General features: G+C 39.1%; 1 protein-coding gene across 2 annotated transcripts in view; it reads left to right on the plus strand.

Annotated features, from left to right (window-relative positions):
- The window catches only part of LOC101170383 (calcipressin-3), a 49622-nt gene extending 28739 nt beyond the window's left edge, over nucleotides 1-20883 (plus strand). For both annotated transcript variants that reach the window (XM_004082508.4, XM_011490284.3), the window contains exons 2-4: nucleotides 14763-14936; nucleotides 15592-15763; nucleotides 18127-20883. In XM_004082508.4, the coding sequence (XP_004082556.1) occupies nucleotides 14763-14936; nucleotides 15592-15763; nucleotides 18127-18281 (501 nt within the window). In that variant the 3' untranslated portion in view covers nucleotides 18282-20883. The remainder of the gene's footprint in view (nucleotides 1-14762; nucleotides 14937-15591; nucleotides 15764-18126) is intronic.
- The last annotated feature ends 2465 nt before the right edge of the window (nucleotides 20884-23348 follow it).

Here is a 23348-nt window from a genome sequence, read left to right on the forward strand (position 1 = left end):
GGAGCTGTGTCCGCTATGGTGACGTAGAACAAAGGACAACCTCCCAGGTGGGGGAATCTGGTTACCATGTGGCGACCAGGACATATAGACGCAACGATGAGGTGATAACTGCAAAAGAAAAGACTTTTTAGTGAACCGTAAAGACATATTTTCACTCAGCTAGACAGAGAAAGGGGCAAACAACATTACACAATAGCAAAACCTTTAATTGGACATTTAAATGGATGACTTTGACTGGAGAAAAGACAACTGTAGCACCAGCCTGTTGGCTTACAGAGTCATGTTACAAGCAAAAAACAAACCTAATGTTTGTATACCCATAAAACTTTGAAGGAAAAAAAACATTTTTTGATCCCCATTTTCTATAATTATTCAAATATATGGTTGTTATTTACCATATTCTCTGGTCTGTAAATAACTCCAGATTAGAGGTCATAGCAGCCAAAAAATTCATTATAAAGAGGAAAAAAAACATCTATAAGTCACACCTTTGTGAGAAATGTATTTAAAGGAATACAGAACGGACATTTCATCTTAATAGGTAGAATCATAACAGATCATAACATAATGATAACAATAATAACAGAACAGATAGCAATAATAGGCTGAATTCATGCACGCTTTACCGCAATCATGTTTAGCTTCATCAAACATAGGAGGATTTTTCTAAAAAAGCAAAATAATTTTAACTACAGTTTAATGTCAACTTTTTATAAATGACAGAAATATTCCAGTGACAAATATTCTGTGAAATCCCAGGATGCATTTGTGGAGAGGGAAGTTCCCTTTCCTGGACCGTCTTAAAGATAGTATGGAGAAGAGATTTGTTTCTTTAAGCTGCCTGAACATTTAGCTTCTCGAGTGGTGCAGTAGTTTAAAAGCACCTTGTTAGTTATTTAATGAGTTTGTTTTGAAAAACCCTTTCAGCACAGATTCCCAGCATGCATCTGACAGCTTTCCTCCTCTTTGCCTTTCTAATACTCAGTCATGTTGCTAACAGAAAGACCAGAATAAAGGTTAAATGCAGCAAAGGCTGCAGTTTTCATTTAAAAGCTGCTGATGTAGCATCATAAACGCATAGTCTTGCGCAACTCTTTGGATTGCTGTTGCCTCTAGAGTGCGCAGATTTGTGTCTGCGTGGGAGTCTGTGTAGAGCAGCATAAGAGTGTTTGTTTAAAGTGTGCATGCATGCTGAAAGCTTAATTATTATATCGTAATTAACAGATTGGTGCTAATAGAATTAATGTGTTCCCACATGACGTAAACTGATTTTAACCTTGCGGTGGACTCGCCGTCCCCTAAAGGAGTGGCAGTAAAGGGTTGGAGTGCTTCAATGCAGCGTTCACTTCAGGTATTGATTGCACCCTAACAACACTGGCACCATTCACAGCCCTGTTTGCTGCTCATTCAATCTCGAAGTAGCAAACAAAGCTGATAATCACCGGATGTTTTTCTTGTTTCATTTTGCAGTAACATTTGCTGTTACACTAATATTGATACCTTGATATGTTTAGGGGCAGGGGTCCCCTTTTTTTAACAAATAATCTGATTCTCAGTTGGTTCCATTTTCCTTCTATTTTTTAAAAATCTTTTTACAAATTAGTTTTATAAATACCTTTTAAGCCAATTAACAGACTGGCACAGCTTTTTTGTTGTTGCCATGGAGACACAGACAATCAAAGACATTTAGGAGGATGCTGTAACTTTCCAGGGCAAATAGTCCTTTAAATGTTATATTTCTTTTTTTTTTTCTAACTTTCCACAACAGCTGAGCAAGCAGATAAGAGCTGAAAGCCTGTTTTGTTGGACAGATTTTACTGTTACTATAGGGGTTTATGGATCTTCAGACAAACAAAGTGTTTATTTGTATAAACCCCTTTTGTATTTGAGGCTAAGCTTTATTTATAATAATTATATTAAATGCATTCTTTGTTGGATCGGATGGAAAAAAGAAAAGAGAGGGAGAGAGAGAGAGAGGGTGGGATGTTAGATATGGGGGATATAGAGGGAGGGAAGCAGGCGATAATAGTCAAAACATAAGAGTGTCATAAGTAAATAGCATGACTTAGTTCTCACATTCACACATCAATACACACCAACAAATGTTACGCACACAACTATTTACAGGTTTTACGAATGTTCAGACAGTAATGACTTATCTGACAGGGCGCACCGACTGAAATTAAGCTAAGCACACATGCAGGTACACAGACAGGGGTGTAAAAACAGTGCCCATGCCCATATTTGTGCAAAGGTGAACAAGCAGGTGGGTTGAACGAATTTGTGCCCCTTAGAGATCACATTAAATGCTCCAGCAAAGGCAGGAGGCCCGGTAACCCACACCCCATAGCCAGTGGCAGACTGCGCAGTAGCCCGGCCGATCCAAGAGGGTGTGCCCAGAACACTGCACCCCCACCAGGTGACAGTGGTAATTACAGGGGACCAGAGGGAACTATGAAATTTCTTAAGGCTCCATGTTTCACTTTTAGGAAATCAATGTGTGGATTTCTACTGAAGAGCTTCCAATCAGCTTGTGGAGGAACGAGCGCCAAACCCTGAGCTGCAGGGTTATCAAAGAAAAACAACAAATTATGTAGACACCAGGTTTTTTTTTTATTATTCAGTTTTGGTAGAAAAATGATTTCTCTATAAGGCTGCAAGTTACACCCACACTCCACCTCCACAAAGCTGCAGTAAGTGACAAACACGCAGACAATGCCTGTCACGAATGCAATGCTTGTGGGAACAGAGGGACGGGCGTTAGCAAAAACAAAGAAGACGTTTGCATTTACATCTGTTTACAGGCTGGTCAAAGTCACAACCTCTATGTCACAATTACCTTTCAGAATTGCATACATTTAACAGCCAGCTGCTGCTGAAACAAACCAATAATTTGTTAGTACTTACATAACAATCTGCCCAAAAAAGTTTTTTGAGAGAATTCTTGACATTAGTGGCGTGACTAAAAGCATCAGCTTCTACTTTATTTATTTTATTTAACCCTTGTGCTATCCTATGGGGTCCAGATGACCCTATCCTTACATTGACGTGTTATACCTACCATGACAAAGGTGGATCCCAGTGAAGATCACAAATCTTTGAAGAAAAAAGGTTCAGCGCACTGTCTAGTGGGTCTAGATGACCCAACTCCCAACGTTAAAGTGCCAAGGATAGCACAAGGGTTAAGGGTAATGGAATACGTTGCTTAAAAATAATATCATGTTTGCTTTGTACATTTTGTCTGTTTTCATTTACCTAATGGATCACGTGGGGACTTTGATTTATCTAGCAATCTCCACATCATCTATGACTGCAGTCTGAAATAACTGGGATAGAAAGTAGGATTTTTTCATAAAACAAAAATAGAAACAAATTAATACATTTGGAGAATTGAGCTTTAGCTATCCCACCTCTCTAATTTACCGTCAGTTTAGGTATCTGGCACTTTAGACAACATGATAATAAAAACACAACACAATGGTTCACATAGTTTGGGGATAACATTTCCTAATTATTCCATCACCAGTCTCTTTTTAGTGCAGCTCTGCCCCCGAGTGACCCTGAGGCCCCGTGGCCTAGTTTGTTGGTTTTCACCCAGTTCCAGTTCAGGCACAACCGTCTGGATCAAGCTGTGCTGCAGCTGTACACGTGTCCAAAAGAAAAGCCGAGTCATTTCACAAAGAAAACAGGTCTCTGCATCCCACATAATCCCTCTTCCACATTTCTTCCACAGCAGCAAAACACACAGCGTAGTGCAACATGAAATTCAGCTGAAGATTACAGTTATGAACCACCGTTGTGCCACTGTTAGGGATGCCACAAAGTTCAGTTTGACACCTGAACCGTATGTTACACCATAGAACTGAATCATGGGGAAAATTGCATAATTGCATCTTTACCAGTATGTTTAAGTGTTAAACACATGTTGTGCTACATCTGAGAAGAATTTACCAGGGGTGGCCGTGATGCTGTGGTAGGGCAGTCACCTTCTTATCGGTTGATGGCATGTTTGAATCCCGCCTTGCCCGCCCATGTGTCTAAGTGGAGCAGTAACTGGCGTAGTGTCTGAATGGGACTGTGAATGTACAGCGCCTTGGGCCTTCAAGGAAGGTTGAAAGCGATACACATTTTACCATTTATTGCATTACACCGGGCTTGGTATGAGCCAACTGCATGAATTTTTTTTCATGCTACTTGCTTATTTGCAAATTTTGTTGTTGTTTTGTAAAACACAAATCGTATATTAAACCAAAACAAAACCGTGACCCCAAAAAACCAGGTTTGAATCAAGTCGTAGACACTTTGGTTCCCCCTCATTTCAGCCTATATATATATATATATATATATATATATATATACACACACACACACACACATAAGAATCGTGTCTTTAACTCTACAGTTGTTTGCCTTTCTGGTGTCTTTATAAGCTATTTTTTATTTAATTAAATTCACTTTAATTTTATTTTTATAGCTCAATATCAGTAGTCTCAAGGGACTTCACACTAATACTTGTACAAAAAAAAACCCTAATCAGTCATGAAATATGAACAATGGCTAATTGCTAAACTAAACTAGACAGACCCTGGACATCAGACCCCTTAGGGATGTCCAGGTGAAGGAGGGATCCTCTCCCAGGACGAATTCAATTTTTTTTTTTTATATTAACCAAAACAAATTTTACTTTGAAATTACAATTAAGACCTTTTCTGTGTGTTTACCTTAGACAGCTTTTGGACTGCAGCACAATAAGACTTTTAATCAAAGCACAGATTTTTACATGTTTCTATTAAAAAGGGTAAAACTTATTTTAAAAAAACCCCACAACAGATCAAAGTTGATAAACCTTTAAAAGATCAACTCCAATTAAAATAGTGTTTTTAGTATTTTGAACACGTTCTTGTTGTTTCTCAGAATGACGGACACGTAAAAAGAATAATACTTTTAATATAGCATTTCCGAGTGTTTCTTTATTTAAATCTTTGTGAATCAGGAGAGGAAAAGCTTGTAGGTGTGACGCCAAAGCTACTACAGCAAGCCACAAGTTCCCTCCTCCGCTTCATTTTGATGCATTCGGTTATATCTATGAATGTCTGCAAAACTACATCCTAAAAAATAAAAGGTTCTTTGATTTAGCCTAAAAATGGCATAATTATAGTTAAAAGGCCACTGGAAACGCTTTTAAAATAGAGCAAAAGATGAAAAGAGGGGGACTTAACGGGCCGATGATCTACACTGACTGCCTGGTTTTCTTATTTTTTTATGTTGTTTGTAGTAAAAACTCTCCGGGATTGAGCTGCAGAAACTTTTCTTTTGTTTTCTGGCCTACAGATCAGGATGAGCTGGCAGATCTGCTCACTGTCACTGAACCCTGACCATCAATGAAACATAATCCTGCCCTTACATAAGATAAGGAAGCACTGAAATCACTGTTATCTGTTTCCAAGTAACACGTAATTCCCATACCTAGCTGAATTAATTACTCGGAAAAGGTGTAAAGCAGATACATTCTATAAAGTGCTTCATTCTTCAGCATAGTCACCCCCCCCCCCTCCTCCTTCATTCCCTTTAGCGCTGTTCTGTCAATCAATGCAGGTTATTGTTCCGCCTTCTAAATTCAGCCCAGACGGAAACTGCACTGACATCGTCTCATAAATCTCATGCCCTAAACCGACAGATGATTGTGTGTGTGACAACTGCTTGCTGGCGCTGTGCTTGCTTTCTCTTTAGGGTTTTTAATTTTGACATCGTCTGCTTTTTCTCTATTATTTTCACTTCAGTGTTTGTTCCAAATATTCGTTAGACGATGTTGGGAGCAACTGAGGGCCATGACTTTTTCCTCTTTTCTTCTTTATTCTTTATGCATCATTTTTCTATCACCTCTGTTGGTTGAGCTATAAAGCAACTGGACAAGACAGGAGGTTTTTAAAATCCCACTCTAATCATTGTGTAATGTGTGTTCCCAGTGGTCTTTTAATTATGATCATGCTGTTTTTAGCCTAAATCCAAAGACCTGTGTCATTTTCTAAGACATAGTTTATGCCAGTGTTTTTCAACCAGTGTGCCGCGGCACACTAGTGTGCCGTGGGAGATGGTCAAGTGTGCTGTGGAAAATTGCCCTCATTAACTGATCTAAAAACATTTCCCATCTCCAGGATTTCAGCTCTGTGTTCATCCAAACAGGCCCTGATAAAACACCGAGTAGTTAGGAATATAAAAGATTGTAAAATACTTTTTCTTTGCGTTTATTTTATTTTATTAAAGACATTTTGATAAGAATGACCGTACCGCGATTCAGCTGCACCGTCGGCTGTATTTTGGAAAAGTCCCGTCCCTTTGACTGTCTCCACCAATCATTCTTGAGGGGCTTAATCACATGTCATCAGTCTGACCAATCAGAAGTGGTTAAAGTCTTCACTTCCTTGTCCCGATTTAGCTCGTAAAGTCGCTCAGTTCTAACAAAAATACCAGCTAAAGCTTGTCTTTAGCGGTGTAGCTTTCCACAGAATCCGGTATCAGACCGTGGAACAAGTGAACAAAACAATGAAGCTCCGAAAACCGATCTCCGGCCGTTTTATGCACTACATCTCCCATGATGCATTGGGTTGTGAGAGAGACAGCGCACAAGGAGATCTGTCGTTAAACGTCTTGAAACCAACGAACACACATCAAACTATTTTTAAATCTTCTAACTTAACTTTTATTGAATCTTTTAGAAAAAACAGCTGCAGTTTCCAGCTTTTTCTGCAACAATTATCTCAAAAATGCATGTGAGATTGTGGAGGGGCTGTAGATCAATACAGACTGAGTTTCTCCTTCTTTTTTTTTAATTTTTGGATGCTGGTGTGCCGCGGGATTTTTTTTAAGGTTAAAGTGTGCCGTGGCTCAGAAAAGGTTGAAAAACACTGGTTTATGCAAAGTGACAGGAGTTCGTTACAAATTTACCTCTGAGTTGTGGGCAGGACAGGTGGCACGGAGGAAGCCTGAACACTTCCCATCATTCCTTTGTTTATACTCTCTCCTGCTCGCTTACAGCCCCTCACAACCCCCAACCTAACATTACCCTGGTAACAAAAGCTATCCTGCTGTACAGTTTTGAGCTAGATGCCAGCTCAGACAAGGAAACCAAAGACTTTAATGAATCGATTTGTCTGTGATCTTTGTTCCAATGCTCACTTATGGTCATGAGCTCTGGGTCTGTGTTCTGGGCATGTCCCACTGGGAAGAGGCCCCCGGGGAAGACCCAGGACACGCTGGAGAGACTATGTCTCTCGGCTAGCCTGGGAACGCCTCAGGGTCCCCCAAAAGGAGCTAGAGGAAGTGGCCGGGGTGAGGGAAGTCTGGGCCTCTTTGCTTAGACTGCTGCCACCGCGACCCAGTCCCGGATGAGCTAAAGGAAATGGGTGGATGGATAATAGAATGTAGCAGGGAGCTTATATCCTGTCGACTGTAGTTTGTCTGTAACAATTACAAGCTTTTTTTTAACTGCATTTCTAACAACAGCGATATGTCAATAGAAAAATACTCAGAAATGCAATTTAATGTTTTAGTTTTTTATATGTGTCCTCCATCAACACAAAAATACTTTAAGTGTGAATGCAAACGTGTATGGGTGTGCGATTGTGGCCCTACAACAGACTGGGGACCTGTCCAAGGTGTACCCTGCCTTTGCCCACAAGTGGTCGGGTTAGGCTCCAGCAGCCTCGTGACCCCGAAAGGGACAAAACTGGTTCCATGGATGGATGGATGGATGGATGGATGGATGGATGGAAGGATGGATGGATGATGGATGGATGGACAAAAATGAATAATAATAAAAGAAAACATATACTTTCATGACCCCTGAAGAACTTTTGCTGGACACAGGATTCTGTTCTTCATAGGACATGGATTCTAAAGGTCGTTTTTCTGCTTATCCGAGTAGCTTCTGTGGTGCTGAACTGACGGTAAACTTGATTGAACTATGATAACATGACTTGTATGACTGAGAATCTCTACAGACATTTGGAAAGTTCATTAAAAAGCCTCGTGGACAAAGTTAAAATAATTGTTGGATGAATGAATGAGTTAAACTGTATTTTTTCCAAACATTCAGAAGCTAAAAATAAAAACTTTGGACAAGAATTACATTTCTCTTGTTGAAATCTAAAAAAATTGCACACACATTTAGGCCAAACTAAAATTATTTCCAATTACATCAAAAATATTCTTCGGTGTTTTTTCAATTCAAGGGGATGCTAATATAAGTGGATTAAATGCTACGTTGCGAATTGGTGACATGTAGGAGTTCATTTTGTTTTTTTGGGAAGTTTTTATTGAAAATCAAATATTTCATTTTTAGCTGATATGATGTCGTTGTTACATAATTTTGAAAAAGATAAAAACCCATTTATTAATCAGGAAAAAAAAAGAAAAGTCCAAACAGGCGACAGTTATGACAATAATCTTGATACATTTTAGGTGCATTCTTCAGAACAGCTGCTCATTGCTCAGTCGACTTTGTATTTTTGCAGTTGCTATAGAAGGGAGTCCAGCTTGCAGAGCTCCACCTTGACTGTTATGTAAAGGTGACATGGAGAAAGGCGTTGCTGTAATGACCAGACTTGCAGCTTCAGTTAAGCCCAGTTGTTTGCTACTTGAGAGCTGTTACTTCTCACCTACTTCCGCCTGCCTTAACACCCAACACCTCTCTTATTACCTGAAATTCAAAACTGTTAGCAAAACCAGACGTTGCTAAGTACAGAATCATCATTTTGGTATGATGTTGTCCTTCATGTTGTTGTATTTTCCAGACTGATTCCTAAAATACGTAATTTGTGGAAACATTGAAAGCTGCATTATTTAAAAAAAAAAAAAACAATCCTGTAATTGTTCAAACAAGATTTGTTCTTTTATCGTGTCTGTTTGCAAGTAGATGGTGTTATTAATCAGGCTTTTGGGGGTTGATTGTGTGTTTGATGCATGTTAGTACCTGCAGCTCACAAAAATACAGCATAGTAAAACAAAAATAAGCTAGATTTCCACATCTCAAATGCGTCTTGTTTCCCAAAAGCAAGTAAAGAGAGTGAACTGACACTGGGTATAATATAAAGACATTCATTAGTGATCACATTCTCACTTTTCATGGATGTATCAACATCAGCAAACAGGGTTAAGGAGAAAACACAGTGTGCTGTTACCAAACCCGATCTGCAGGCTGCCCCACATCAGTGCTGCTGCCAAAACATCCCTTTAGGTAAAGGAAGTGTGTTTGTGTGTGCGCCACTGTACAGCTTATCAGTTTTTTACATGGCGTCCCATGGCATGTGAGTCATAGTAGCTGGCTCACGCTCATGGAAAATTCACCGTTTGAATAAAGGCTTAAAGTGTGCTCTGCTGATAGGCAGTACAAGTGCTTTGTTGTCCTTCTCTGCATACTCATGATTGTGCTACAATCGTGAAGGCTGGCCTGTAAACAATAGGTTGGTGAAATGTGCCAGCTTCCTGCAGTGACATTTTAAACTTCCTGTTTTCTTGAATTGGCTCAACATTTACGTAACATCTCCAAAGCCATTCAGATTTTGAAAAGAAAAAAATGAAATGTGGAGTTTTTAATTTATTCCGGAAAAGTTTGGATGCATAATAACTTTTCCTTTATGTTCATTAAACTGGACAAGACCCACCCTGAAAAAAGTTGTTTTTGTTGTTTTTAAAATGTTCCTGTGGCATTTTTCTGATGATGGAAGACATATATGAAGAAAATAAAGCTTAACGTTGCATTTCTAAGTATTTCTTTATTCTGATTGTGAATCAGGAGAAGACAAAAAAAGGCTGTTTGAAAAAGATTGTTTGTGATCTAGAAAATACAACGGGCAGGCCACAAGCTCCCTGTTCTGCTCTGCAACGGGGAGGGAAAGGGGGGGCGGGGTTGTTCTGTGCCAATTGTAAGCCCACAACTCAGAGGAGAATTTCTAATGAACTACTGATGTTCATCAGAAACTATGTCCTAGAAAACGACACAAATATTTTGATTCAGGCTGAAAATAGCATAATCATAATTAAAAGACCACTGGGAACAGATTAAAAATAGATCAAAAGATGGTTGGAGTGGGACCTTTACCTTATGGATTTCACCCTTAGAAAAAACCGTCCAATCATCTCTAATTTTCAGATTTTTGGCATTTAGCAGTAATATTTCAACAAACGTGCCTTGAAAAAGACTCTTTTTATATTTATATATATATATTAGCTTACCAGTGGGTTTTCTTTGGAACATCCAGATAAAACAATGACCAAATAATCCGTTCTACCAAATAACCAGTCTTCTTTAACAGATGCTAGTCGGCGGTAAGGTTTATTTTGATTTTATCCACAAGCTTAGACTAAATATTTATTTGCTCAAAGTGAGAATTGGTCTCTCTGCCAGCTGTAATTATCACATACATCATTTCAACAGGGGTAATTGCTATTTTACAGCTATTTACCAATGAATAATACAAAACAAAGATGTGGCTGTGCCATTAGCTCTCTAGTTTCCCCTTATGTGATCAATCTATAGATGGAGGAAATAGAGAGAAGCTACCTGGACTGGTATGACTTGCTGGTTCCACTAGGGTTGGACTATACCTGGGTCAAGGTCAAACTCTACTAAGTTGAAGCCTTTATAAGACATATTAGCATGACATGCTGTTGACAAAACCATCAAGTTCACCCATACTAAGGAGAAATCTTCCCGGACTGTTCCGTGATCATAGGAGAGAGGACATGCATCTCTGTGTGGCAGTGTGCAGAAAGCCCCCACACACAGATCAGTTCCTGCTATTTAAGTCCAACCACCTGCTACAGCAAAGGCTTGGTTTGATCAGAACCCTGCTGCAGCACAGAGTCCAGGAAGTGGCCACAAGCTCTGCAAGTAGGAAGAAAGAGGAACAACATGTCCTCAGAAGTCATGGAAATCCTAACTGGCTCTTTTCCAAATTCCAGATAACATGAATGAACAAGAACTAAAAAGAAGAAACGTTATTGTTCCATACATCTCTGGACTAAGACATTCAGAAAGAGTCTTTGGTCAGAACAATGTGGAGTACCCATCCTCATTGGGAAATGTGGGGACCCCTATTTCTTATGTTTATACATTTATGCTATGTAAATTTAATGCCTTTTATGTACATTTAATGCCTCACGAGACTCACCACTGATTGAGCCAACTCGGATGTAAATAAGGGCCTTGTTGTGACTTTTGTAGGACAAGTTGAGTCTAGGTATCTTTCCGCTGAGCAGCAGAATTATCTCGTTCCGCCGCACGTTTAGGAGCCGGGAGGAGAACGCGGAAATCATTGATTGGACAACACATCCAGATGGACACACATATCACAACCAGTTAGAGCACGAGCCTCACCTCCATGACTGCCATAGAGTAATTAGCATACTCCTCCCCTCCTGACACACGGCTGGGCGTGGAACCAGTTGTTTATTGCTTTTATTATTTGTGTGTATGCAGACAGGGAACGCCTCTGCTCCTTAATTTTTACGGCTCGTTGGTTACTCAGCAACCCATGCTGTTTAACACTTGGAACCACTTTGGTCCAACTTTTAATAGAAAACCTAACAGCTGTTGCATAGGAGACTTTTTCAACATCGGATCGCCAAAGTTATTCTGCGAAATACCTCCACCTGAAGGACACAAACTGTTCATTTGAGGACAGTGAAGTAGGTATCAGCCACAGAAGAGCGAGATGTAAATGATTAAAAACAAAAAACAAACCTCCCTTCAATAGAAAGGATGGACTCCGTTACAATCTTGTATCTGTGATTTCAAACCCAGTGAACTGGTTTCACCCAAAAATGCGGACAAGGCTAAGGAGTTGCTGTCCCCCCTTCCCAATCCCAGCTATGGAAAAAAGGACTTTCAACGACCCAAAACTACTTAACAACCTGGATAAATGAGTTTACACAGACAAAACAAAACCATGTTACTACATTTTGTTTGTTTCTTTGTTGACTGCAGAAGTATGCAAATAACCTCATTCTGCCTGTTTTATATTTATGGCATTGTAAAGCAGATTACATTATTAGGATTTTTCTCTATTAATTAATTTAGAATTACATATTTTATAAGGTACGACATGCTCGTGCTCTCCTTCTACCAACTTCTTTTTTAACCTTTTCTCACCCTATTCTTCAAAATGCAACAAAGTATTTGGGTTAATTAAAGTTGAGGGCAGCTATAACAGACAAAATATTTATTCAATAGCTATTTTTCTTTTTGCTACTTACGAGTGTAACAAATATACTTTTTAATGAGTTATGGTAAAACTCCATTATTCTTTTTCCTGTTGGTCTTGAGGGTGATTTAAAAATAGTCATGTCATCTCAAAAATGCATAAAGGTAGTAAAAATGATCACAATTTTAAGACATAATCTCATTTTCTTATTTTGTAAAAATGCACCTACTATGCTAAAGAACATACCTGACTAAAAAAGGTATAATGGAGGCTGTGGGTAAAGTCAGATCTAAAGTTTCGCCATCTGCTCAAAGGCATTTACAGATGCACTTACAAGAGAAACTGAGAACAACCCTGATAGGATTGAAAAGAAAATGTGTTTATAAGGTATTTTTCCTGGTTGATAGAACAGTGAAAACACTGCAAGGTGATGGATTTTCAGTGGGTTTAGTCAGTTAGCATTTTTCAGACAAGTTGATGAAGGGAAACTTCTGCAAAGTAGCAGTTGTGTTCCTATACAAGGAATTCTTTCTGTTGTTTTCGAAATCTATAAAAGATGGTGCTTTTTTCTTTTTTTGTTTGTTCAAGAAAGCATTTTTCCTTAAACAAATAAATTGAATTAGCTGTCGCAAATGTTCAGATTCAGATTCTGATTTTCAGCCTCTATGTCTGTAAGTAGCTTTTCCATCTTGGCGAGAGCTGCTGCGTCAGCTTATCGGTAGGAACGGTGTGCTGATTTTTCCCCAGAATCAGAATGCCTTCAGTGCAGTAACAGAGTGAACTAACCTGGAAGTGGCAGCGATGATAAGAGCTTTCTAAATTCTGCGGAAAGTAGCTGCAAGGCTTCCGTTGCCATCTGTTGTAAATAAGAAACATATTTTATGAAAAAAGGAATTACAAGTGACAGGAGTTTTTTTTTTTTTTTTTTTATAAAATCATGCTGACTCATGTGTAAACAGATACTGGGAAGAGGGCTCTGTCACTTTTTTCTAATGGCGTTGCATTTTTCTTACAATATCTTGTGCTCTCCAGCAAAATGTCTGTGAAACTTCAACTGAGGATGTGGAGAAGTTGGCTGCCAACTTGAATTTTGTCCTTTTGAATGAAAAATCTGTTTAGACTACCGGTAATAAAGTTTAGTGAGTTTGATTCCCTTATTAATCTACTTATATTAGTAGGTATTTTCAATATTTTTAAAATTCAGTGTATTTTGAAAAATGTATATTTATTTGGGAAAGTTTTGCATCTTTTTTTTAAAGCCAAAATCCTTTTAAGGTCGTATTTGTGCTTTAAGGCTGACAACTTCTTTTAAAAACACACAACTAATGAATTAATTTTTGGAACTTCTAAAGGACAACATTAACAAAAATAAGCTTCACTCTGGTCTGCTCCATTTGCAATCCCCAGAATTCCATCGCCAGTCTTTTCTTAAAAAAGATGCTGGGGTTTGTGGTGATTTCTGACATCCCTGCTGGGAGATGGTCGGCACGGAAACAAGGAATAGCACTACAGATTACTCAGAAATCAGCTCTCCTGGTGGCCCTCTGCCTTTTTGCCGTCATGCTGAGTTGTTTGATTGAGGTTGGATGCCCAAGGAGAAGACTGAGAGGTGTACAGATGAGCCGTTTGGGTACAGATGAAGACTGAGGCTTCAGGGAAAAGAAGTAATTAGGCTAAGGTCAAAAAATGGTGGAAAGCAGGGTGACAAAAGGCTGCAGAAAAAGAGGCCTTTAGTTTGAAATATAACACTCAAAACTTAAAACTCCAAGAAAGACCTGATTTTTTTTGCTTTAATTTAAAATACACTTTTTATTTTTAGGATGTAAATAAGATATTTGTTCCTAATAATTTGTCACATACATGTTAATGCGACTTGTGCACATATTTAACATGTAATTTGCATAACAAAAACTAGAATAGATTTGAGTGTTTATTATTATTAAATTTTACTTTTTCAGCTAAGGAAATTGCATTAAGGTGTAAACAACCATAGCAAATGAATACTTGAGACACTGTTATGGTTATAAAACTATAGTATCCAGAATGTTGTTGGTTCATACATAACGATAATCAACTGCAAAGGGAAACTTATAGTAATGCATCATTATGTGTTAAGTACGCTTTAATAATAAACAATAGTTAACTGCTAACTAAGGCATGAAATAATACACTTTGTAATGCCAGGTACTGGATAAAAGTGTCTGTTAACACATTACTTAACAGTTAAATAATGCTTAATTATGCATTGAGGGACTCTTATTATAAAGTGTTACCAAAATGACCTTAGCTAACCAACATGTGAAAACCATTTTGGTTTGTTTGCAAAAAGAATATTTACATAATACTACATGAAGCAAGCTACTCAAAATAAAAAAATAAAAACCTAAAAAAAATTATAAACAAATTTTTTCAAAAGATTTATCATAACCAGTTAAAATCAATTCTAATTCTGAATCTACTTATGTATTTCCACCAGCTCTATGGTTTTTCTGTGTAGTAAAGTGATGGATGTCCTCGTCTCATTGAGCTTGTATGTTTCTGTGTTTCCATTGTGTGCAGGAGAGGTTTGAAGCCGTGTTCAGGATTTATGATGAACACACAACCTTCCAGATGTTCAAAAGCTTCAGAAGAGTGCGGATCAACTTCAGCACCCCAGAGGCAGCCGCCCGCGCTCGCATCGAGTTGCACGAATCGGAGTTCAACGGCAAGAAGCTCAAACTCTACTTTGCTCAAGTGAGTTTCTGTGAAATGGTAAAAAGGGGAGTTTTGAAGAAAAGCCCTCGTATTTTAACATTCTTTATCGCTTCGTTTCTTAACAGCTTGCAGATGCAAAACCCGGACAAAAAAATAGTCAGAAAAAAGTTGACACTAATTCTCCCTTCAACTTCTTTCATTTGTCCCTTTTCATAATATTTTTAAAGCACTATATGGTTCACTGAGTTACACCTGACTGCTTCCTCAGCCCACAAACCGTCTTGTCAGAAGCCATCAGTCATACGTTCCAGCGCAGGAACACATTTGAGGATTTCTCCTGCATTGCAGATGTGTCAGTCTGTCTGCATTTTGCCTGTGGAGAGAAGAAAGGGAAGAAAAGCAAAGTGATGTATTGCAGGAAGAGCAGTCATTTTAAGACGAAAGATGACAGTTTCATACATATTCATTCATTGATGCCACTTAATACCAGCAAGTGTATGAGGAGCAGCATTTGAGCAGGAAAGTGTGATCAAACAAAATGTTTAAGATTTTAAATTTGCAGTTGACAAAGAGATTTTATGAAGTTAAACTACATTTGAATTAAGAATTATTGAAATCGTTCATTTTTCTAGCTCTGAGAGTTTAAAACACTTTCTCCTTTAACATTTATGAGTCTCCATCTCCCCTCCAACAGATCCAGAATGGTGACGAGGACATAGACAAGTCTTACCTGGCCCCTCCACAACCCGTGAAACAGTTTCTGATCTCTCCTCCTGCCTCGCCGCCTGTGGGATGGAGCCAGAGTGAAGACGCCACACCCCTCATCAACTACGACCTGCTATGTGCTGTTGCCAAGCTCGGACCTGGTCAGTCCTCTAGTTCTTCGGACACGTTTAAAGTCCTAACACTTACTATAAACAGCAAAAAAAGAGTGATAATCTTTTTCAAAAACGCAACGTCATTTGAGCTTTGCATCACTAAACGGTGACCCAGATGCAAACAGGAAATCATTTCATGCGCCACAGGGGGTGGAACAGAGAGGTAGGAAGTGGCTGCTGTGAGGTGGATGCAGTGGACATTATTTATGCTAAACAGATTAATTTTGGCCTTTTCTAATATTTTTTCGTAACGTATTAATATTTTACAGATCACAGTAGTCTGTGAGTCCGTGATTATGTCATGTTTAAGGTAGACATCTATCTGTGGAGAATTTTTAGATTTGTCTTCACTGAGTGGTTATATAATGCCTTTGGAAATGTCACATACAGAAGGGGGGAAAAAGCAATCAGGATTGATGTGAAATGTTTGGAAGCTAAGAACGGCTTAACTAGCTTTTTTTTTATTTTTTTGCCCGTTTCCACCTAACAGCGACATCTACTATCACGAGAAAATAAGGAGATAGTAGATGTCATTATCATGAGATAACGAATTTGTTAAGTCGTGATAACAGAGAATATGCTTTTTTCATTTTTCCAAAATCCGCAGCAAAACAAAGCAGTTTGTAATAGAAAATGTCGATCAGATTTGATCAACTTATAACTGATTACTTAAACTGTGGTCTAACTCAGGCAGAGATTGTGCTGAGCTTGTCGGTCTTAAACAACGTCCGAATCAGTCATTGTCAGTTGAAGAGATGGGTTGGCCCGGCTGCAGCTGCGCAGGCGTGTCTACAAGCAGATATACAATATAACAATACAATGATAATAATAATGATAATACAATGATCACCAGTGAAAATCCAATTGTCAGTGCTCACGTATTAACGAAAAATGCTATCTGCTGGTCATGTTATCAGGAGAAAAAACTCCTGATAACAAGATAGTAGATGTCATCATGCAAGAAAATTAGACAAAAATATGGATGTCGCTATCACGGGAAAACGGGGAAAAAAAACAAGGTAACCATTTGCAGCTTCTGTAGAAATGATTACTGTTCTTTAATGTCGTTTTCAATTAAAACCTTGGGGCTAAGTCTCTTTCTTCAGTACTTTTCTTATTCTTATTCTGTTTTCTTATGATTTCTAGTTGCATTCATCTGGTTGGTTTACCTTTAATAGGATCATGATCCGGTTGAGCAAAATTCAAGAAAATACAAACTTCCTTTTATAATAACCCTATGAACATGGAAGTGCTCTCTTTATGTTTTGCTAGTTTCATAACTTATTCCATCACTTTAAGAACTTTTATCCAAGCTTTTCTCTAAGATTTGGACTCAAAAAGAGAAATATTAGAGATGAAATATGTGTGTTTGTTTCATCTTATTGTAAAAATATGCAATAAATTCCTGGACATTTTTTTAAGCTAGAGTAAAAGGTGTAGTTGGAAAAATGGCTCAGATCATACTAAATATTCTAGAATATTTAAGGGATCATGCAAATGGATTTAAAATTTAACATTAACCTCAAAATAGGTCAAAAGTGCTGTGCTTTAAATTGTAGTATAACCAATTTGTTAAAGTCAATACCGTCAAAAACAAACGGATCAAATCACTTTGCAGATCAATTTCACTTCATGCGGGTGTCAGGTCAGTGCAGTCTTTTCCTCAGCAGGCCGTCTGCTCTGCCTCTTTCCGCTTTGCTAACAAGATATAAGGTTGCAGCAACAGTTTGTCAAATCAACAGCTTGCAGCACTGACTTCATCTCAGAGCGCACTCACGCTGATCGAGTGGAAGTCTGCGATTGTATTCCGCTGAACACCATTATCCCCCCTCCCACAGAAACTCTGAAACTTTCCACATGATCGCAAACACCAGCACACTCAGTGTCCAGTACGGAGAGCCACTTTTGCCGTTACCATAGAAACCCAAAGCATCAGGAAATGCCTTTGTTTCCCTGCCTCTCATCCTTTCATGTGAAATCCGATAAGCGTCTGTCTGCTGCGCGGCGCGCTGACTCCCTCTGTCAGCTCCCCGTGGCAACAGCAGGACTCCATTCACTGCCTGTCTCTGCCTTTGGCACCGCAGTGAAAGGCTACCAGACCAATTTCCTCCTGTCTGGCAGATGTCTGATCTCATCTCCATGGCAACTGTGATACAATCTAGCAAGTGTGTGTTTTCAATTTCAGATGGCTCAGTCTGACTTTTGGACAAAAAGCTGGACTTTTCCTGGATTGACCTGTTTGATTTGAAGCGATCTCCCATGTCGATAAAACTGTCAGCTCTTGCTTTCAGTCGTTTGCCAGAGCGTGAAAAATCATTCTTTTGATTTTTTTTTTTTTGTCATCCCTGCAGGTGAAAAGTATGAACTCCACGCCGGAACAGAGTCCACTCCCAGTGTTGTCGTCCACGTGTGCGAGAGCGAGGCAGAGGAGGACGAAGCGGTGCGGCCAAAGCAGCAGATCGTCCAGACCAGGCGTCCCGATGGTCCCCCAACGGTCTCCAACTAGAAAAGCCCCGCCACCGGGGCCGGCACCGTACCGCCCTTTAAACCTGCGACACACCCGCCCTCTCTATCTCTCGTCTCTGCACTCACAGAGAGCGTCGACGCCCCTCATTTCAGTTCAACTACAAGCAAAAACAAACATTGCTCGGAGACGGTGTTTGTTGCGAGCGTGGCGATGGAATGAGGCGGCTTGAAAGGAACGGATGAGAACCACATGCACGTACACACTCATCACATTCTGCCGACAGCGTGGGGACAGTGCGAGGCTTGCCTCCACCCTATCATTCCCTCTCGTTTCCCGCAGGAGGGGGTAAAGTACTTGTCCCACCACAGGCACCTGTCACCTACCGCACATTCTCAGCTCCGTTGCCTGCTTGTCCAGTAGCTTGTTAGCCGTTCCTCTCCATTTAAAGCTCAGTTTTTTTCTACAATAATCTCTGGAGATGCAACACTGAACCGGTTGTGTTAATGTTTAAATATATTTTTTTCTTTTTTTGCTTGTTTTTTCATTCTTTTTTATCTGCTGGTATGTAGCTTCAGTTTGCATCAGGATTGTGTGTGATGTTCCTGCTCGTATCTGCATGTATATACTGTAATACAAAAAAATACTCACAGTAACGCAAATACTAAAATAGTGTAGGGAGGAAAAATAAGCTACATCACACACAGCATAAAGCGCCATATGTGACTACTAAAGTTGGGTGATTGTCTGACTTTTTATTTTTTGTGGAGAGGCTTTCTTTTCTTTTTTTTCCGGCTTTTGCAAAGTTACTAAATGTGTATTATTACTATGTATTTAATACCCCAACACTTTTTGCATGCATACTTCAGTGGATGGGGAGCTGAAGTGTTTTTTTTTTATTGTTGTTTGTGATGACAGGAAAATTGTGTAACACTGCTGGCATGAGTTCATATTGTTCCTGCGGGCTTAAAGCGACATCTTTGGACGATTTGGTGAGATTGACGGCTCCGTCTTCAGCCTGATGACAAACTTGCCTGTTTGTTTTTTTCTGTCCAGATTTGATGGATCAGAGACAGTTCAACCCTCTCGTTTCTTCAAGAGGAGATTTATTTCTTTTTTTTCTGACTCTGTTGTTCACATCTTTATCGATATTGACTGTGTTGTTCAATCTAACCCACTTATTTGTGTCGGGTTTCCTTTGAAACTAACTACTGCTTGTTTTGCACTGAGAATCTCTTGATGTCTCGAAAGCGACGGCGGGGCTCTTGACCGCCTCTAGAACGCTGCGCTGCTTCTTGCTGTACATAGATGAGTGGTAAATCTGGGGAAATCTTCTTTTAGATGTTGTACCTGAAACCATTTCATTAAAAAAAAAGGGAAAATGAAGCTTGCCTCGTGAGATAACAACCAAAGCATTCACTCGCCGCTCATTATTATAACAGAAAATTATTTTTGATCATCAAACACTCTCAAAATGACATTTTTGATGATAATTCCACTTTTTCTGCTACTGTACATTCTTTTCTTCTGGTTGTCTACTAACTATTTAGGTTGTGTGTAAATTAACACAATTATTTAATAAAAATATAAGTGGTTTGGGGCCATTTATGTCTTAAGCACTCATCCATGCATTTACTGCACATGCTTCATTCTTTCTGGGGTCAACAGACATGAAATTTGGAGGAACTTTGCTGTTTTTTGTTTTTTTTTTCCAGCTAAGCATGTGAGCACTTTATTAGTCTTTCGTTCACTTTTTTTTAAGACAAAGTGAGAAGCACACTTTTTGGTTTCATTCTTGTATTTTTTTGGTCACGAGCTAAAAAACACCTGGTCAGCCTTTTCACCAGCATATTGCAGAGAGTGAACCACTCCATGTCCGTTTGACGGCGTGAACTCCTCATGCCTTTTGGATCCGTGAGCATTCGACTCAAACGGTGTTTACATGCAGTGCAGTTGGAGGTTTAAAACGAGGCAGCGAACAAGAATAATACACTTTTTTTTGTCCACAAGATTGGTGTTGGTATCTGAGGTGATTTCCAGTTAACACAGCAGGAGGTGAAGGTTTTTCCTTTAAACTCTGTGGACAGGGTGTTTTAAACTTGTGCACTTTGATCACACTGGAAATGTAATTTTCTGTACAAATGCCAAGTGTCTTTTCTTTTGTCTTCTCTGTTCTTCGCTGAGACCAGCCCTCGTGTGCAGTTTGTTCCAGCTACTCTTGGAGCTCTTGTAATGTAAACAAAATACAAAACAAAACAAAAAAGGCGAGTACCAGTGAGCCCTGAAGATGCTCAATCAGAAAGCAACTGTATCCAACTTGGACTCGGTTGGATGATTTTTTTTTTCCTTTATGTTCGGGAGAAACATCTACGAAAAAGCGAAATAATACCGTTATTACTGTCACTGTTGTACTGTTTCTGTTTAACTCTGATTATTGTGTCTTGTATTGTAGAAATCCAAAAAACAAAGTAGCATATCAAGCAATAATTTACAGTACTATGATATCAGTATGTGTATATTACTTGTTCTGTACTTATTTCTCAGACATGGTCTCTGTCTCTGACAGTATCTGTTTCTATTTGTGTAGTAAAATAGTCATTTGTTTCACATAGAAAAATACATAAAGACTTATTCTTAAAAACCATGTTTAAGTTTTGTCCTTGTTTAGATCTTTTGTTTTTTTTTAGGGTTTATCCAAGCAGAAATGAAGACAATTCCGTTCCAGATCAACAGAACAAGCAACTCAGAATATATTAAAAAAAAAAAAAAAAAAAAGGTTAAAGAAACTTTGTTTTCTTTGACAAGATTTAAACTGTAAAAAAGTTTAAACCTTTACCAAAGCAAATTCATATTTTTCTAGCCAAATTTTTAGAACTTAGATTTGAAAATTTGTCCCTGGAGCCACATGTCTTTTACCCGGGGGCGGCAGTAGTGCAGCAGTAGGGCGGTCGACTCATGATCGTAAGATTGCAGGTTCAATTCCTGCCTTGCACGCCCATGAGTCGAAGTGTCCTTGGGCAAGACACTGAACCCCACATTGCCTCTGGTGGAAGGTTGGCGCCAGTGTTCGGCAGCGGAGCCGCCATCAGTGTGTGAATGTGTGTGTGCTTGGGTGAATGGGACTGTGACTGTAAAGCGCTTTGGGCCTTCGTAAGAAGGTAGAAAGCGCTATATAAGTATACGCCATTTTTTTTACCCCTACATTGTGGCCCTCGGGTTAAAGAAAAATACAAAGTTTTTATCTTTGGGAGCCAGTTTAGCTCGTGCTGGTTTGCGGCGCCTTCCGTCCGTGAAACCCGGGTTCGACTCCGGGCTGCTCCCTGTTCCCTTCTCTACCTCCGCCGGCTTGAGAAGGTTGCGTCAGGAAGGGCATCCGGCGTAAAACATTGCCAAATTTACCATGCGACTCGTTCGCTGTGGCGACCCCTGATGGGAGAAGCCGAAAGTGGAAGAAGAAGAAGAAGAAGACAAAGTTTTTATCTTTAAATAGTAACTACAAAGTAAGTCGGTACTAAAGTGGAAAAAAAGGAAAGTAAACTAACTCAAGCTTAATTCAATTTATTCACAAACATTTGGAGGACAGTATGTATCACAAGTCAAACTAAAACATTTTGAAAGATTTTTGTGTACCAAAGAAAATCAACAAATTTTAAGGTGGATTTTCTATTTTTGAAAAAAATTTAAGTGGTTAGAAAAGAAACAGTAAGGATCTCTTTAATATCACTGATTTAATTTTGGTTAGTTCAATTTAGAAATTTCTGGTAAAAATAACTGTAAAACTGTTAAATAAACTAGATCATGTTAAACATATTAAAAACTGTTTTTTATTGGAGTGAATCTTTAAGCCCTGTCCAAGCTCTATCATTGTATTCAAACCTTAGAATAAATTTAGAATGTGTCTGTTTTTTGTGGAGATACAAAAAGGAACCATCATATCTGTTTTAGAGGTCATGACAACAAATTCTTCAAATTGCTTAGGATTTCTTCTTAAAGTCATAAAATGCACACTAATGTTTTTTTGCTTTTAATCAGTGCAGTGAAGTGAAATTCAACCTTGCTGCCTGGTGGAGTTGTGCACTGCTCACATTTTCCCCCCTCAAGGACCCAGCAATGGTTAATATTTAGTCTGGTCAGGGCAACAGAAAGGTTGGGTCAATGATTCTTTTTGTGAGATTTATAGCATGAAACATAGCGTGTGGAGAAATAGTCTGCCTCTCAACAGCAGGTTCCTCTTTTCCACCCTGAGGATAAATGCCCGGCCTGCTCATTGTTACCAACCTGTTACTGAACCTCCAACAATAGACTTCTCTCGTCAGCTTCCATCAGGAAAAAACAACAACAAAGACATTCATTTCATACAAACCCGAACCCTCCACATGTTTACTCATGCTATCTACACTCCATCTACAGAAAAAGAAAAAGAAATGTCAGCTGGTACTGGTGAGATCTTGTTAAACAAAGAGAGTCGTACAAGTGGGGAGGCCCGAGCAGCAGCTGTGAGGTGAAGCAGAAAAAACTCACACAGAGAAAAAATGGGGAATTCCTCTCCTCAATGAACCTCACTGTTTGATGTAATGTGTGCTCCCACTGCAGCGATGGATCCAATTCACCTGGCACTCCAGGATGCAAAAAAACTCTGCATTCCTTTAAACGTACGTTACACAACAATCCAAAAAGCAAGACAACCAGAGAGTTTTAAAAAAGTTGAATTTGTTCCGCTCATTTGCGGCTTCTGTTTATGCAACTCTATATGTAACGGAATCTTCATATTTAAGAAAGCGAGTCATGGTCTGCCACCAAATGCAGGCTAACCTCTGTTCCCCAAGAGGGTTAGGTATCCCATAACAATGCCAGTGCTCAAACTGAAGTTGAATAAAGCTTCCTCACAAAGGTGCAACACATCAATGTGCACCACCTGGAGGGGAGGGGAACACGAGGCCCGCTCTTTCTGGATAATTCGTCGCAGTGAGAAACTATTCTTCTCATGTTGTAAAGAGGACGTTGTTGAGTAATACCGTATTAAAAAAAAGGGCAATGCGTGTCTTTTCTATAAACACGCCCTTTGAACAACTGGTTTCTAGGGTTAATTATCACCTACATACATGAGAT

Source organism: Oryzias latipes, chromosome 22, assembly GCF_002234675.1.
Source record: "Oryzias latipes chromosome 22, ASM223467v1".
Classification (NCBI taxonomy): Eukaryota; Metazoa; Chordata; class Actinopteri; order Beloniformes; family Adrianichthyidae; genus Oryzias; species Oryzias latipes.